The 15,821-nt window shown below is 38.2% G+C and overlaps 1 protein-coding gene and 1 long non-coding RNA gene across 2 annotated transcripts in view; both read right to left on the bottom strand.

Annotated features, from left to right (window-relative positions):
* The window catches only part of LOC110044309 (vascular endothelial growth factor receptor 1-like), a 108,353-nt gene that overhangs the window by 51,003 nt on the left and 41,529 nt on the right, over positions 1–15,821 (bottom strand). Inside the window, exons 10-12 of the mRNA XM_089276421.1 lie at positions 6,407–6,685; positions 3,383–3,634; positions 253–504 (exon numbers count right to left, since the gene is read on the bottom strand). Of these exons, the coding sequence (XP_089132547.1) occupies positions 253–504; positions 3,383–3,634; positions 6,407–6,685 (783 nt within the window). The remainder of the gene's footprint in view (positions 1–252; positions 505–3,382; positions 3,635–6,406; positions 6,686–15,821) is intronic.
* On the bottom strand, positions 7,704–12,670 carry LOC149101100 (uncharacterized). The gene is made up of 2 exons (XR_016203086.1): positions 12,531–12,670; positions 7,704–9,657 (listed from the first exon to the last, which is right to left on the bottom strand). It is a non-coding gene; the product is annotated as an uncharacterized LOC149101100 (long non-coding RNA).

The raw sequence follows: 15,821 nt of genomic DNA, 5'->3' as shown, positions 1-15,821 counted from the left end.
AAAGGTTCCTGTATTGTGAAGATAGTTGCTTTTAATATTTTTATAGGAAATTAAAGTTAGTCTTGCTCGGTATAACACAATAATTACAAGTTTGAAATGTTAAATTTCCAACAGAAGGCAAAAATGTGAAAAACTATTGATGCCATCACTTGATTGAAAAGTGCACCAGTTTTGAACAACTGAACCAAAAGTGTCATTAAACTGGTTCAGGTATTTATTGGAAACCATGGTTTTTATGATTTGATATCTTACCTGTTACGTTAATCCAAAATAGAGCATGTGTCTTTCCCGCCCAGTTTTCGGCCATACATCCATACAAGCCCGTGTGGTTAAAAGTCACGCGATCAACAGTGTATGTGTTATTGTTTCTGTTACCAAGATCCACACCATTCCTTGTCCAGTTAATCTGTAGCGGCCGATCACCTCTCACAATGCATGTCAAGTTAAGTGTGGAGTTCAGTTCAACAGGACGATTCCTGAGTTCCGGATTCAGTGTAGGTGGAGCTTGAAAAGCAAAAAAAGTAAAGGAGTGAATTTGCTGTTTTCATGAATTTTCCAATCATTTATGTTGCTTTTAAGGACTAAATAAGTACATGTATACTGAGTTAAATTTAAAAGAGCATAGCCATGAGACATAGATTACAATGAGGTGGATGTTTTTCACTTAGTAAAACCCATGGATATAAAAGTTGTATGCATGCACTTGTACATGTACTTTCCAATTAAAACAAATGTTTACTGAGTGGAGGTATCAGCTAGTGCATGGCTATATAGACTATTTCTGTGCTACATTCAATCCTGTACAAAGTAGCCACCTTTGGGAAATGTAAAGGTTGCTTAAACAAATGTCAAGAATTCGTAGTTTCCAGTGTAACTTACGAGAAAATAAAATGATCATCATTAATTTTAGTGACATAGGAATCACATCAAGACAACAGTAAAGATGTGACAGTTTTCATTATCTTCGCCTTAGATTCTTCACACCCTTGCCTGTCGCCATCTTTTTAAAACCAAGGCCAAACTACAAGTATTAAATTATTGTCGGCTGCTTAAAACAGAGGTAAAAACAATTTAAGACCTCTGACTTTGTTGACCTCAACAACAACTCAATGTGTTTTTGCCCAGGAAATATTCATAGCGGAGCTCCCGCAGCCCGAAGGGCCGCCAAGCGGAGCCCCATACTCATATAGGAAAGAAGAGGAAACCCACGAGTTAATTTTCTCATGGTTATCATGGCTAGCGGTATTCCTCGTGGGTGCGTACGCACGACGACGACGACGACGGCGGAGTTGCCCAACATGGCAACCATACTCCAAATAACAGGTTGACAGGGACGTGCAGCCTTGGTTTACTGTGTACTTCCTTGATATTGGACATCCATGTTATGATCAATTGACACCTGTCAAAACAAGGTATCTGCTGACCAGCATCATGTGACTATATCGCAGGCTCAATTTTACAGCTCCTCGAGGTCACCTGTTTTTTTTGAAGTTGACTGTCGACCAAGTGCTGGTTATCGATTGGATCGCGGGTTTATGTTGGGTTAGCTTGTTGGAAACAGGGCAGGATTGTTCGGAAGCCGGTTTACGCTAACCCAGGATTAAAAGTTAATCGAATTATAACTTTTTCTTCTATACAGTACCGATCAGAAGAAACCTAACAGGGAACGCTTGACCGAACAAGCATTCTTGGAACTCGTTCAAAGGAACGAGGTTTCCGAGAACTCGTTTACAAGATTAGCGAAACTCATTTGCATTTCATAAAATGGGTTAAAACTGTCGCCTTTATGCGAGAATAGGGACAGTAAACTTAACTTTTCGTGGTGAAAATATGAGTCCAGTTACTCGAAAAATACGGGAAGATGGTATTGTAACAAGGCCAGTTTATAGTAAGTCTTTTTCCGAAACGATACGAAGCGACCGGCAATCTGTGTGATTGCCCTAGGAAGGGAAGGAGTAATCCAGTTTGCCAAGCACTTTTAACGCCATCGATGAAAAAATGCAAGCAAAAGACGAACTTTCGGCTCTTGTATTTACACGAATACTTTTAGTGAGATTTAACATTGAAGTATTGGCGAAAACTCTTCGGCGAATGCGGCAGAAACTTGGCTGGAGAACGCTAGCGGTGCAAAGTACTGACAAAAAGCCGAAGTGAGCATTTTGTGATACTTTTACTGACGTTATTTTCACAGGTGAATTTTCAGTAAAGACTGAACGTTATCCTCACTGATCCTTCCGCAAAGTTGGTGAACAACAGCGTAATAAAGGTCAACCAAGACATCGATGTTTTGTTTTGTTTCTCTTCACGAGGAAACCTTTCAATCCCAGTCTAACTCGACTCGTCCATCCATTTCCTTATTTGGACATAAGTTGAGCTTGTTGACAATAACAAAATGGCCGCGATGAACACGAAATGGACAAGAAGATGCAGGGAAGATGCTTGCTTAGTGCGTGTAAAAAGAAATAAAAAAAAGACATAAGATGATTCGTTCTGTCATTTTCTCAAGATCGCCGGGCTGGACAAAAATTGAACGAACGTGTATTTAAAGTCACATCGTTTCCAAATCCTTGGTAAGCACTCCGATAGCGTACCTTACTACCATGTGTTCTGAATCCATTTTTATTTTTCCATTTTTGTGATTCGTAACCGTTCCGTATCCGTTCCATTTCCATTTGGTATCTGTTCTGTATCCGTTCTGTATCCATTCTGTACCCGGTCTGTACCCGTTCCCTTCGCGTTCTCGTACCCGTTTTGTATCCGTTCCGTTCCCGTTCGCAAACGCGTTCCCTGTTAGGTTTCTTCTGATCGGTACTATACAAATGTTTTTTGCTGTTTTGTTTTGTGTATATGGTGATTATTAAAACTCAAAACAGAAGGCCAAACAATATTCAGAAACCTCACTGCAAAGTTACAAAACTCAAATCAAAATTCTACGTTTTTCTGGGTTACCTTAATCGGGCTTTGAACAACCCGGCCCAGGAGCTACGCTTTTAGGCTGGCCTAAATCTACATATTTTTCCTCCCATGGAAGACGTTTTGGTTTGGACCACCCTCCCCTTCCCCCACCACTTCTCCTTTTGGCTTTTGAAACTCCTAACCCCTCAGAATGTCCAGTGACTTGTGCATAACATAGGTATACTTGGATTAAATTTTCTGGAGTCAAACAACAGAGATGGCTGATTTACAGAGTTTCTATAATTACAGTACAGTATTTACAGTATTGATAATGACAATAATTTCAAGATGTCACAACTCGTCCTTTGATAGGAAGCCCAACTTTATATTGTCAACAATAAGCAATATCTTATTGAAGAAAGTTAGCAAAGTAAATTCTGATGCTTTCAATTGTTGGTATATTCATGACAATTTTTTATTAACTTACTTTTAACTGTGATGTATATGCTGCTAGTGAAACTACCACCAGCATTTTGTGCTTTGCAGGTGTAACTTCCCTCGTCCCTGACTGTTACATTTGTTAAGATCAAAGTTGTGTTCACCTCCTTAGACAGAGGGTTTCCATCTTTAAACCAGGATATTTGTGGTTCAGGAAAACCTTCAATAATTTTACAAGTCAGGTTGACACTATCTCCTTCTTGCGTGTGCCTTCCTGGTTTTAACAAGACCTTTGGGAGAGCTATGGAAAAGAACAAACAATTAAACGCCATTAAAAGATAAAGTTTCATAATTTTTATAAACCCTCTCCCTGCTGAACAATGTTTAATATGGGGAGGCTCCTCCCAAGGTCTAAACTGTACCCTTTTTAAATGCCAATTCAATTCAATCACCATTCATGTCAGAAAAAGCACCCTTCACATATGCCTCTGTAATTCAAAGTGGTGCCCTTTTCACGCATACCTACATTAATATTATGCACACTACATTCCTTTTCTATAATCATGTATTGAGTAACCCCTTCAAATCCTTTTGAAAGGGCTTTTAAAATACTTGTTCATGGGAGTTCTTCTTACCCTTCAGTCATTAGAGGCAAGGCCTGAGAAGGGTGTTACGAAAACTAAGACCCTCGAAAACTAAGACCTAAGACCCGAAGCCCAGTTTTAGGCACCATCATACTTCGAAAACTAGGAAACCTGATGTAAACCGGTGAATTTCAATGCTGTGTAAAAGTTTACTTGCATGAGGACCAAGGGTTGTGTGATGGAACATAATACCAAGGATAAAATTATCTTTGTAAATCCTGAAATAACGCTTCCGTTATATATTCTATATTCGGAAAAGCATTTTTGGTGAGAAATTGCTGTGAATACTAAGTGGCTCTTGATCTTATAGGAAAACCGAATAATAAAATAATCCGGGATTATTTTTTTAATATCACTAAGTGTTTATTTCAGTTGAGTGCTGTTATTTTACTAGCTTTGACTGACAGGAAGTCATGCCAACATTGCAAATTCTTGTCACGTGATGGCCGCGTGTCACAGCAAGATGGCGTGATGACCCTGTCACAACAGCCATAGGGATGTTTTGGCAGGAAAAATAACAGCAAGACATCTTTCTTGTAAGACTGGGCCACTGACAATCTTGAATGATGTTGATGCTTTGGAAGTTCAACCTACCTGAGCTTGAAAGGACTGACAATAGAATTGACGAAAACATTCCACGTTTCAATTGGAGGCAATTTACATTTACACAGCAGTAAAATGTTGCACAACCCACAATTAGACGGTTTACATCAGTTAGACAACGAGTAGCCCATCTCGCTTAGTCCGTCGTGCATGATATGAAAGAAAACTGTGAGGAAAACATCGCTGTGTGAACTCCTGGGGATAAGAAGCACGCGAAAGGGGGGACTACCACCTAAGCCAGAGAATTTGACCTTTCGCGGGCGAGTGATTTTTCAGTGTAAATTTTTAATCTCATTACACGTATCCAATAGGATTCCTTATCTTGACATGCTCTCATTATTGCCTGTTGCAAATGACCCTGGGAGATGTCTTGAATAAAATCGCTCTTCTCTCCAAGTAGTAAAACAAAACCATACCGTGAGAAGTGGACATGTATCTTCGTTACGGTGTTCTTTAAATGAAACTGCTTAAAAAGTTTTGAAAGAATATGGCAAAGGAGGCATCTTGTAACAATTTTTTGTCGTCTGTAGGTTTAAATTTTAAAAGTCATTGCGAAATTTTCAAATGCAGAGTTCAACTGAGAATTTACATTATGTATTTGACATAGGAGATCATCCAACTGTAGTGACATGTTTGCCGATAGCAGCGGAAAGTTTCAAGTGAATGTCTGTTTTAAGTGAAAGTCCAGTTCAATCCTTGAAATGAACAGCAGAAACGCCAAGCTCAATCAATTCATATTTAAGGAATTGTTCTTCGACGATGCAGTTGACCTGGTGTTGAGTGGCAAAATCACTAACATGTTCGCATTCGGATTCGATGCAAAAAGCTTTGCCAAACAAAACACTTGATAAATTTAACTCTTTCCATAGCCTGTTTATTGGCAGAATCACTAGAACAATACAGCCTGTGAGATGCAATTCCAATGCTTTGATTTGCTCCAGTTGCAAAGCGTCCTCTTTTAAGAGAACGAAATAAACATTCCTGTAAGAGGTCACGCATATCTCAAATGGTGACAACCTGTTGTCCATGGTCCTAATATTATTTTAAAGAAAGCCAATCATATTTTTGCATTGTGAGGGCAACCCACAATTCAAATTTCATGGCTTAGGCGGTAGTCACTCCTTTCGCTCGCAGCTCGCCCCCAGGATTTTACACAGCCATTTTTTCCTCATGAGTTATTTATGGTCTCGCTTGACAGACTAAGCGAAAGACGGACTTTCCAGAGCCTATAGATCGCTTTACATGTACATTGGGATCTTTAATCACAGGACAAAAATTAAGATGAGTCTTAGGATTTTTGTCTTATTTTTCAAGGGTCTAGCTGCATGGCAATTAAAAATGCCCACTCCCTAATAAATCATTTTAGTATATACCACACAAGTGAATAGTGCTTTTTGCACGCTCTGATTGGTTAACTCAGAGGTGATTAGCAAGTACTATATATTCACTTCCGAGCAGTCGGCGTGAGAGATTTTAAAATTTGCGACCGCTTGTCACACGTAAAATTACGTTTTGGTCCGCTAATTATTCGGCTTGTGTGGTATATACTAAAACAATTATTCATCTCACTGTTGGTAAAAGTGATGGATGTTTACCTCTCCGCTTCGTGGCTCGGTAAATATCCAAAACTATTCACCTCCACTTCGGTGAATAATTGTTAATTATTTCCAAAACAAAGAATTCCTATCAAGTTATCACAAAAAATGTTCAAAAATCTTAGTCTAAACAAACGTTGCATGGGAGCTTGTGCCTTCTAAATACAGCTGTTTATTAATATTATTAATAAATTTGTCTGATAAATTTCTTTGGTTCATTTTGTTACTCACTTATGACTAAAACATTCATGGTTTGTTCTTTCGTTGTAACCCTTTTACTTCCTTTACTTTGTCTGAAGGTACAGATGTATGTTCCACCGTCTTGTGGACGAACTGGATTAATGTATAAACTGCCATTAGAAAGCTGTATAAATCTTCCCTTGTCCAGTGGTATTCCATCTTGTCTCTTCCATTCAATCTGTGGAGTTGGAGTTCCTTCGGCACTACAGGTTATAGTCCCAGAAGAATCAGCAATAATACTTTGTTGAGGTTTCAATTCAATAAATCTTGCTGTTGGAAGAATCAACAACATTGGTTTATTTGTAAGTTAATTTTGAATCATTTTTTGAGTGAACTTTAATTCGCACTTAATATATAAAAGAACAATGAAGGATATTGCTTCTGTATGACTTTTAGGTAAATATGGCTGCACTTTAAAAACCTTCAATTACTGTCTATCTGTATACAAGTTTATGAAGTTAAATTTTATCTCAGTGTTTAACATTCCAATTTTGGATTAAAGTTTATTCATGGATTTACTGAACACTGGAAAAGTTGAAAATTTACAGAGTATGTATATAACATGTAATTAACGTGTAAATAATCAAAAAGAGACTGTAAAGAATAATTTACATGATTTTTCCCCTTTTACATGTTTTGGAGGTTTCATGTAAAAAACATGTAAATATTTTAAGTGAAACATGTAAATGATGAAGAAAACACTGTAAATGTTTCAAAGCAAAGGGCTAAGATCATGTAAATAACATGTAAACTGCTCCTGCAAATACTGTAAATAGCCTGTAAATTTCTTGTGATTCAACCTGGAAACCCGTAAATAACATGTAAATTTAATACAGGGAGGCTGCCATAATACTGTAAATAACATGTAAATAAAAAAGGGGAGGCTGTAAACAACATGTAAATAAAAAAAAGGGAGGGTGCAAATAACATGGAAAATGAAAACAGGAGCCTGTAAATAAGCGTGTAAATCAAAAAAGGGAGCCTGTAAATAACATGTAAATCGAAAAAGAGAGCCTGTAAATAACATGGAAATCGAAAAAGGGAGCCTGTAAATACAATGTAAATGGAAAAAAGGGAACCTGTAAATAACATGGAAATCGAAAAAGGCAACCTGTAAATAACATGTAAATTGAAAGGGGGAACCTGTAATTAACCTGTAAATTGAAAAAGGGAGCCCGTAAGTAACCTGAAAATGGAAAAAGGGAGCCTGTAAATAACATGGAAATCGGAAAAGGGAGGCAGAAACCCTGTACGATAAATGACTTGTAAATAATAACTTGAACAAAGATGCGTGGAATGTACTGTTTTATTGTAATCAAATCTGTTGACTTTAATTATAATAGTAGAAAATATGCAAATTTATACAGAATCAGAAATTTATTGCAATCAGAACAAACTCAGTAAAATTCAAATAGTTTTTACATGCCATGAATAAGGTTTACAATGTATACATTGCAACAAATAAAACATGTTTTCTTTTCTATCTATCCATAACAAGGCGACTTAAATGTAATTTTGTGCATGGCCAAAATATTTTAAAATACCATGACTGAGCTCCTTTAACCGAATTCAAGCACTTTTCAAGAAGACTACTAAAATTCAAGACCTTTTCAAGATTGTGCGAAATCATGTCATATTCAGCTCTATTTAATTCATAAATAATAAAATGATTAAAAACTATACTGTTGTCAGCTACAACTAGTAAAAAGTTTGCAATTTAGGTGTATTACTAAATTAAAATTGTTTGCGAATGGATACCTGTCTTAAATACATACTAAATCCACAAAGTCAAATGTAACATAATGATAATACCTTTGTCATAAAATGAATGAATAAACTGTTTTTTTCTTACTAAGTAATTAATGTAGGATTAAATTAGCCTTAATAATTATTATGAAAAATAGGGGTGGCATGATGGCCTCGTAGTTACATGTAGTGCGCTCAACTCCTGATCGAGCGATCCGGGTTCAAGCCCTAGGCGGGTACATTCTGTTGTGTTGTTAGGCAACACACTTTACTCTCAGTGCCTCTCCACCCAGGTGTATAGGTGGGTACCAGAGAATTTAATGGTGGGGTAACCCTGCAATGGACTGGCATCTCATCCAGGGGGAGTAGAAATAGTCCTTAAGTCGCTTCCTGCTACGGAAAGCGGGATAAGCTCCAGCCTGTTGGGCCACGTGGCTCGTATGCAGACTTTACCTTTACCTTATTATGAAAATTACTGCAATGTAACTGTAAAGTATTGATCAACTTTTTTCATAGAGTGAATTGTTCTTTTGAAATAACAGAAAATAGGGAGAAAAAACATTTACCACAAGATAGAGATTGACATTTTAAATTCATCATAAAAACATTCATGCCAAAGGAATACTACATTGCATAACATAAAACAAGGCTTCTGACATCTTTTAGGCTATGTTTACAAAGTCACAGTTTCCTTCTTTTTCCAAAACTGTGCGGAATCCAAACAGTACAAACATTTTGGACCCCTGACAAAACATTTGCTGTAAACAATATTCAAAATTTTACTTTTTCTTTTTGTGATAAAAAAACTGTACTGTAAAAAAAAAAAAAAAATTCATAGGGGCCTGTTGAAATTGAAAGGCCTACCTAGTACCATAGTTCCCATAACACATCATAAGTTAATAAATTATTGTTCTGGTACTACATGTATGTAAACATAGCCTTTGCTTTTTATGATGAAATCTTATAGCTGCTGTATTGAACAATAAGTATCAACCTAGCAATCTAAGATATTTAAATTTGATGCTAATTCACTAACACAGGTACACTGTAGGTGATACTTCAAAGCATTAAAAAATAATGTTTAAAGTGGTTGAATTTATGCCAGAAAGCTGCCAGAGCATGTCAAAGTGTTGAAGGTCATCATGTTAGACTGTAATGCACCAGGGGCCCATTTCTCGAAGGTCCCAAAAAGAGAAAGCCATACAAAAATCTGAAATCTTATGCTTACAGAGCTGTTTTAATCGCTTATTCTCAATATGAACAGAGGTTTCCTTCACACAAGAAGTTTCAGGCATATACAGCTCTTAGTTTTTAGACACAGCTCAATTAAAGATGGCTTTGTGGGCCTGAGAAGTTTACAGGGCCTTCAAGAAATGGGCCTTGGACCCCTTGTAGAGTCATAAGTACTGTAGACTTCTCAGTGGCTGATTTTTTCCTGATCAAGCATCAATGCCAAGGAGTATGCATGTATTGACCACTCTCAATTTTACTTCATCCTACAAGTAACATAAAACATTTCGTTAAGTAAGATAAGTTATGTCTGAGTATGAATTAGCAAATTCTGTGTATGATATCAATCAGTGAATTTTACACTGGAGTTATTATTTTGTTTCTTATCATTCCAATTTATACTGTGACCTTTGAAATCGGACTGTAGCCGGTCATGTTGACTGGCCAAAGTAATTTTAGCTCGGTCACGTCTCGTTTCTGACTGTTCAGGATATTTACGCAAAAATCAAGCACATGTAATGTGAGCCAAATTAAACCCACAAATATAGTTTGTTTGTTCCAGTCACTGCTAGACTGTTTAAATATTGGCTAAATATTTTTTCGAATGGATTTAACCTCAGTCACTCGAGTGGCATTCCTATCGATCTTGAACGCATGACAAACAGCAAGCGAATGGTCTTTAGCCGTTCGAAAAGATACATGTATGCATTGGTGTATGTTTTCATCAGAGGTCATAATAAAAAAGAGATTAAAAACTCTCAGATTTACAGGGATTTGATTGTTTATTCAAGAATGAACAACGTGATCGTCTCAACATGACATGACTGGTCAACATGACCGGTGAGTGAAGTTTTTGGCCAGTCAAGTCACCATTCTGGCCAGACATTGCCCGTTGACCGGCCATTATTTTGAGCCCTGAATATTCATCAATCAAACAGATCTTACATCTACATCTGTAGCTACTGTGTGACAAAAACTTTGCATCTCTGATTGGAAGGCACTGAATGTCAGAGGATATAGAAGAACTAAACTCAAAATGTGTGGCAGTAAATATTCAATGTTCACTATCTTCTACATTGTAATATTCATGCACAATAAATCAAACTCCTATCAAACAATGTTTAAATAATAAGTCAAGTTATTTGCAGGCACAATTTGATTGTTTCTTATGCGCACTTATGCTGTATTGGTGGACAAAGTTACAGCTGATGTCATAAATGTTTGTTTTTGTTTCTTTGTTATGTATTACGAAGCAGATAGATTCTATGTTGTCGCGCATCTCTTCAGTAATAGATCACAGAAGACATCAAAATGTGGTAAGAACATCAGTGACACACGCCTGAAAAATTCACAGTTTCTGTGACACACTCTGGCAATGGCTTATGTGAATATTTTCTGTTTTTCCCACATTTTGGTGTTATCTGTGATCTACTCAGGGCAGGAAAAACCCAGGTCTGATTTCCTCAGCCAAGTAAATTTTGCTCTTGGGCAAGTGAAAATAGAAGTTCAGCGGCCCGGTGGGCAAGTGAAATTACAATGTAGCCTCAGTAGTCTTGTGAGTCTGACTAAAAATGCCAACTTGATAAATGATAATTTCCAGTCATTCCATTTCAAAACTTAAGACCTAACGATTATTTAATTATTAGGTTGAAAGCAAGAATTAGTTAGGAATCCGAGCGTACTTCATTTGCATTTGTCCTCTGATTTCCTTACTGGCCACCACACTGGCAACTAATATTTAAATGGGGGCAAGTGAAAACTGAAATTGACTGGCCAACTGGGCAAGTGACTTACAATTTTTTTTTCCTGCCCTGCTACAGATGAATGAACAGATGAATGAACAGATGCACGACACATGAAACCTACATGTATTTGGTAAGAGCCCAATTTCGTACAAGTAAAATGTACAACTGTAACAGGGCTCTAAAGTGCTGTCTGGTCATCCCAGGGTAAGGCAATCGATTGAAATTGATCCATAAATTGATATAAATCAATAAATTGAAATTAATGTAAGTGTTATCAGTGCTATCAATCAATTGAAAGAAATTCATACTCACATGCTAGAGAAGTTTCAAGTTATCGATTTGATTTTACCAAATTTATCAGTCATTAGAGAATCAATTGAAAGTTGGCTTCTCTTTGTTAGTTCACATAAACTGTAGAAAAATTGTGTCCCTAAACACAATGTTTGATTGTAACTTTTTTATGTAGATTTCAAAGGCACTACCAAAGACCCCCAAAACATAGTCCCCGATACATGTATGCCAGCAAAATATTCTGTTTACAAGATACAATGCTATGTTTTTATGTAATTGTATTCATGATTTCATATTTCACTTTATATCTTTTGTCCATTTCTTTCTTATTAAATGTTGCTTAAAAGAAAAGCTAGTATCAGCAAAATTGATAATGCTTATTGAAAATTTGATCACAATCGATTAGTCATGACGAATCCTTTTATTGATTTCTGATATCATTGACTAATTCCTATTGATTGTTATGAAATAATCGATTGACTATACTGTGTCGTCCAAGACAAGTAGATTTTCCTGCCTGGGCAAGTTACCCTTCCTTTTTTTTTTTTCAAGTCCTGTGTAGTTTTCATGACAGTTTGAGGTACATGTATACCTCTTTATAAAGTATCGTAGTGCTTTTTTGGTGAAAGAAAATTTCACAACATTTAACTTACTATCAGCACCAGTGGGTGCAATGTCCATGTACAGTTGTGTAGCATATTGTAACTTGCATGTAGGTACAACTGTAGACACTTGAGTAACTTCAGAATACTTACACTAGCATAAGGGAAATTTCTCTGCTGAAGATGGCACATTACATTTTAGCTTACTAGCATTCACATCAGAGGGCAACATAACCTTACAAGAGAATGCATCAGAAGGAATCATAAGGTGCCTATAAGCCAATAAAAAATGCCGCATGCTCTTACTCGGTTATCGAGAACAGATAATAACAGATAATTAAGCTCTTTATGCACGGCAGGTAAACATCAACAAAGTCGATTCCACAAGCGATGTAACTTCTCCTTGATAATGACACATTCACAACCAAAGGCAAAACGAAATGTAAACGTATCTTGACGTTACTTAACTCTACTCGTTGAATTTATGCAAAACTTGCTTACCTGTTGTTGTTGTTGCCTGTAATCGCTATCTTCAGCTTCTGGGTAACGGAAAACTTTGCCTTGAAACCGTGCACGATGACGAAGCGAAGGTAGAGTGGATTTTGGCCCGCTAATGCATCAGTCAATTCCAGCAGTGCCCCCCCCCCGGGCAACCGCGGGCATTTGCTCACGTTGTCAGTCCCAGGGGTGGGGCATCCGCAATTTTATCGCGGCCCGGGGGCTGGGCATTTGCGTACCCCGGGGCGACCCCCGGGCATTCGACACACGTGTTTTGGAAAGTACCGTGCATGAGGTCATCGGGAAAGACGAGGCGTTTGTCGAACAATGTTTTCTCAATTTTAGATATTTCTTCATTACTTGTAAGTATATAAATATAAGCGACAAGGTGAACTATATTTTGTTTATCACAAAGCAATCACTGACATGAACACGACTATTTCGCATTTCGCATTCAAAACTAGCCCAGCATTTTTTAAATTCATGAAAGTGGAGTTAAAATACTTAAGGTTTGCGAAATCAAATGATGCGATCTTCAAGACAGATCCCGCGAGCTTAAAATGCAATGCATCATCATTTAAAATGTCTTGAATCTTCACAGAAAAAGTAACCTGCGAATACAGGCGCCTATCATCGCTCGCGGCTGGGGACACGTCCGCCGCAATCCCAGCTATCCTCTAGCAAACTGTTAAAAACAAATATAAAGAAATAAATATAATCAGAATCAACTAACACGTACTGTTGTCCTTGAAGTCTTACCGTTACAATAAAATACTGAACAGTTGACCGTTTTATTTACTGATTAATTAAAAAACTGTGGAGGTGTTGGAATGCGACGATCCCGGGGGCGGGGCATTTGCGCTCTTTCTTCGTCCCCACCAAAGGGCATTTAGACAGCTTATGTGTCCCCACCCCGGGGAATTTGCCAATTTTTTTTAAAAAAATGCTAATGCCCGGGGGTTAGCCCGGGGGGGGGGGGGGGAATGGGCACTGCTGGAATTGGCTGATGCATAAAGCAGAGCTCGAGTTCGATGCAAGTTCCAACGAACTGCCAAACATGGCGGGAGAACCGAGAGGACCTGGTACCTAACATGAAGACCGCTGATTCCTGTTTGTCGGAGATCGGGCACTCACAAGGCTGGTATGCTCTTACAAAGGGACTGGGATAACAGTGATGGCAATGAAAGCACAGAACGATAGAAATCACCAAAAAACAACAACAACAACAAAACAAAATGTCATTTTGGGTACCGAAAAAAAGTCAGCTATCATTTTCGGGAAGGCGATAAGTCCTAACGTTTTCGGGAAATGGACAAAAAAGCCCTAATAAGTACGAGATACTCAAGCTCCTCTAGAATAACCGAACAGATAATTTGTTTTTTGCGCAACCTAAAATTAACCTACAGAGCTTTGAAAGTACACCAGATAGCCTAAAACAGCGTTTCAAAGCATTCGAGAGAAAACGGTCGTTGGGCCGGCCGTGTCCCTTATGGTTCCCTGCCTAACCTAACTCGCGTCAGTTCAAACTCGGTCACCAGGGCTCTTTCCGTCTTGAACTCACACAACACGTGACGCTTTCATGGTCCTTCATGAATAAATACGTACGTGTCCGAGAATTAATTTTTTCTCTTTTCTAGAGACGTAAGCTTGGGACGTCTGCATGTGCAGTAACAATTCTAGTTTTATTTTGTCGTTGTGGATGCGCGGAAAGCTCACAAGAAGACAGCTTAGTGCGGTGTCGATCAATGCATCGATTTAGTTTGGTGCATACCTTCTAACCCAACTTCAATTTAAAGCACACTATAGCGCACACTTGGACTTTAGAGAAGTTCAAATGCTTCAACGTAAAAGGCACCTTAATGGAGGCTTCACGGTAGGTTTACGGAGCTTTAGGGCGGTGTTACATTTTAACTTTACGCGCCTTTAAAAGGTCCCATTTATATGTTCTCGGTTACCCGAGACAACCCTTCTTCTCTCTCCCCCCGTCCCCCCAAGTTTAACCTGGCCGGGGTAACTTTTCATTTATTTCTTTGCAAAATCCAACCAACCGTTTACAAGAGGATAGCGAACCTGTCGGTATCTTGGAATTTACAGCATTTGAACAGTCTCCGTTGGTTGAACCGTTACACCAGAGTTATATTAAATAAGCCCACTTTTCCATTACATGGTTTTTGCAGGGTTTAGGCAGGCCTTCTCTTAAATTTAGATCTTTTTTTTATAAGAGTCTCCATTTTACATTAACGTGGTCTCTACAGTTTTTCGAAAAGCCCCCATTATCTCATTTAAATTGTTTTCACAGCCTTTGCAAGGTCCCCCTTTTTAATTTACATGTTTTTAACAGGCTATTTACAGCCCCCACTGCACTCGTGCAACCTCTAGGTTTTCCATTTACATGGTTTTTACATGTTTCTTACAGGCTCCTTTTCTTTCATTTACATTGTTTTTACATGTTTCTTACTGGCCCCCTTTTTAAACTCGTGGATACGCGAAGCGTAGAAACGTGTTTGTTGCGGGGACTCCGATATGCAAATGTGTCACTCACTCACTCACTCACTCACTCACTCACTCACCCACTCACTCACTCACTCACTGAGGTGTAGACACGTACTGCTCGTAATTAGTCGGCCCGAACGAGAGCGCCCGAGTCCGACGCCATGTTGGAATAGTAACCGCGCCCGAGGCCATATTGGAATAGTAACCGAGCCCGACGCCATATTGGAATAGTGACCGTGCAGTCAGTGCGAGCCTTCTATTCAATGCGTGCATCGTGCCAGCCCGAATATTGATGATTTTGTAGCTTTTACACGACCATTAATATTAGGTGTTTCGCTAAATTGAAGTTGACTTCGAATGTTCGAATTAGTACTATGGCCAACTTGAAGGCTGAATTTCAGGAGCATTTGAGTCGTCCAGGCGCTCAAAATGACCAGGAGATGTGCATTTGTTTGCTGGAAAGTGACCTGAAAAGCTAATGTGGTAAGCTTTGATGAAAATGTGTCTTATTCCTCGACCTTAATGAGCTTATATGAGTGAAACGAACAACTTTTAATGAACGAAACAGCTACTGAATATAAGGCAAACATCGGCACCATTGTATAATATTGTAATTTCATTTTTATAATTTAGTAACATCTAAACCTGAGGCCAGCCGAAATATTTTTTTTTAACTCTACGACGTTGTTTCAACCTTGCAGTAGTGACGTATTATCGTTTTACTTTTCAAGTTTGTCTGATTAGATCTGCTGTGAGATCCAACGTTCAATCAAGCAGGACCTTCGTTCACCGCTTTACAGT

This window comes from Orbicella faveolata, unplaced genomic scaffold, assembly GCF_042242905.1.
Source record: "Orbicella faveolata isolate gen_17 unplaced genomic scaffold, um_ofav_v1 contig_4, whole genome shotgun sequence".
Lineage (NCBI taxonomy): Eukaryota > Metazoa > Cnidaria > Anthozoa > Scleractinia > Merulinidae > Orbicella > Orbicella faveolata.
Note: the sequence above shows the minus strand (reverse complement) of the source record. Positions and strands in the feature narration are given on the sequence as shown.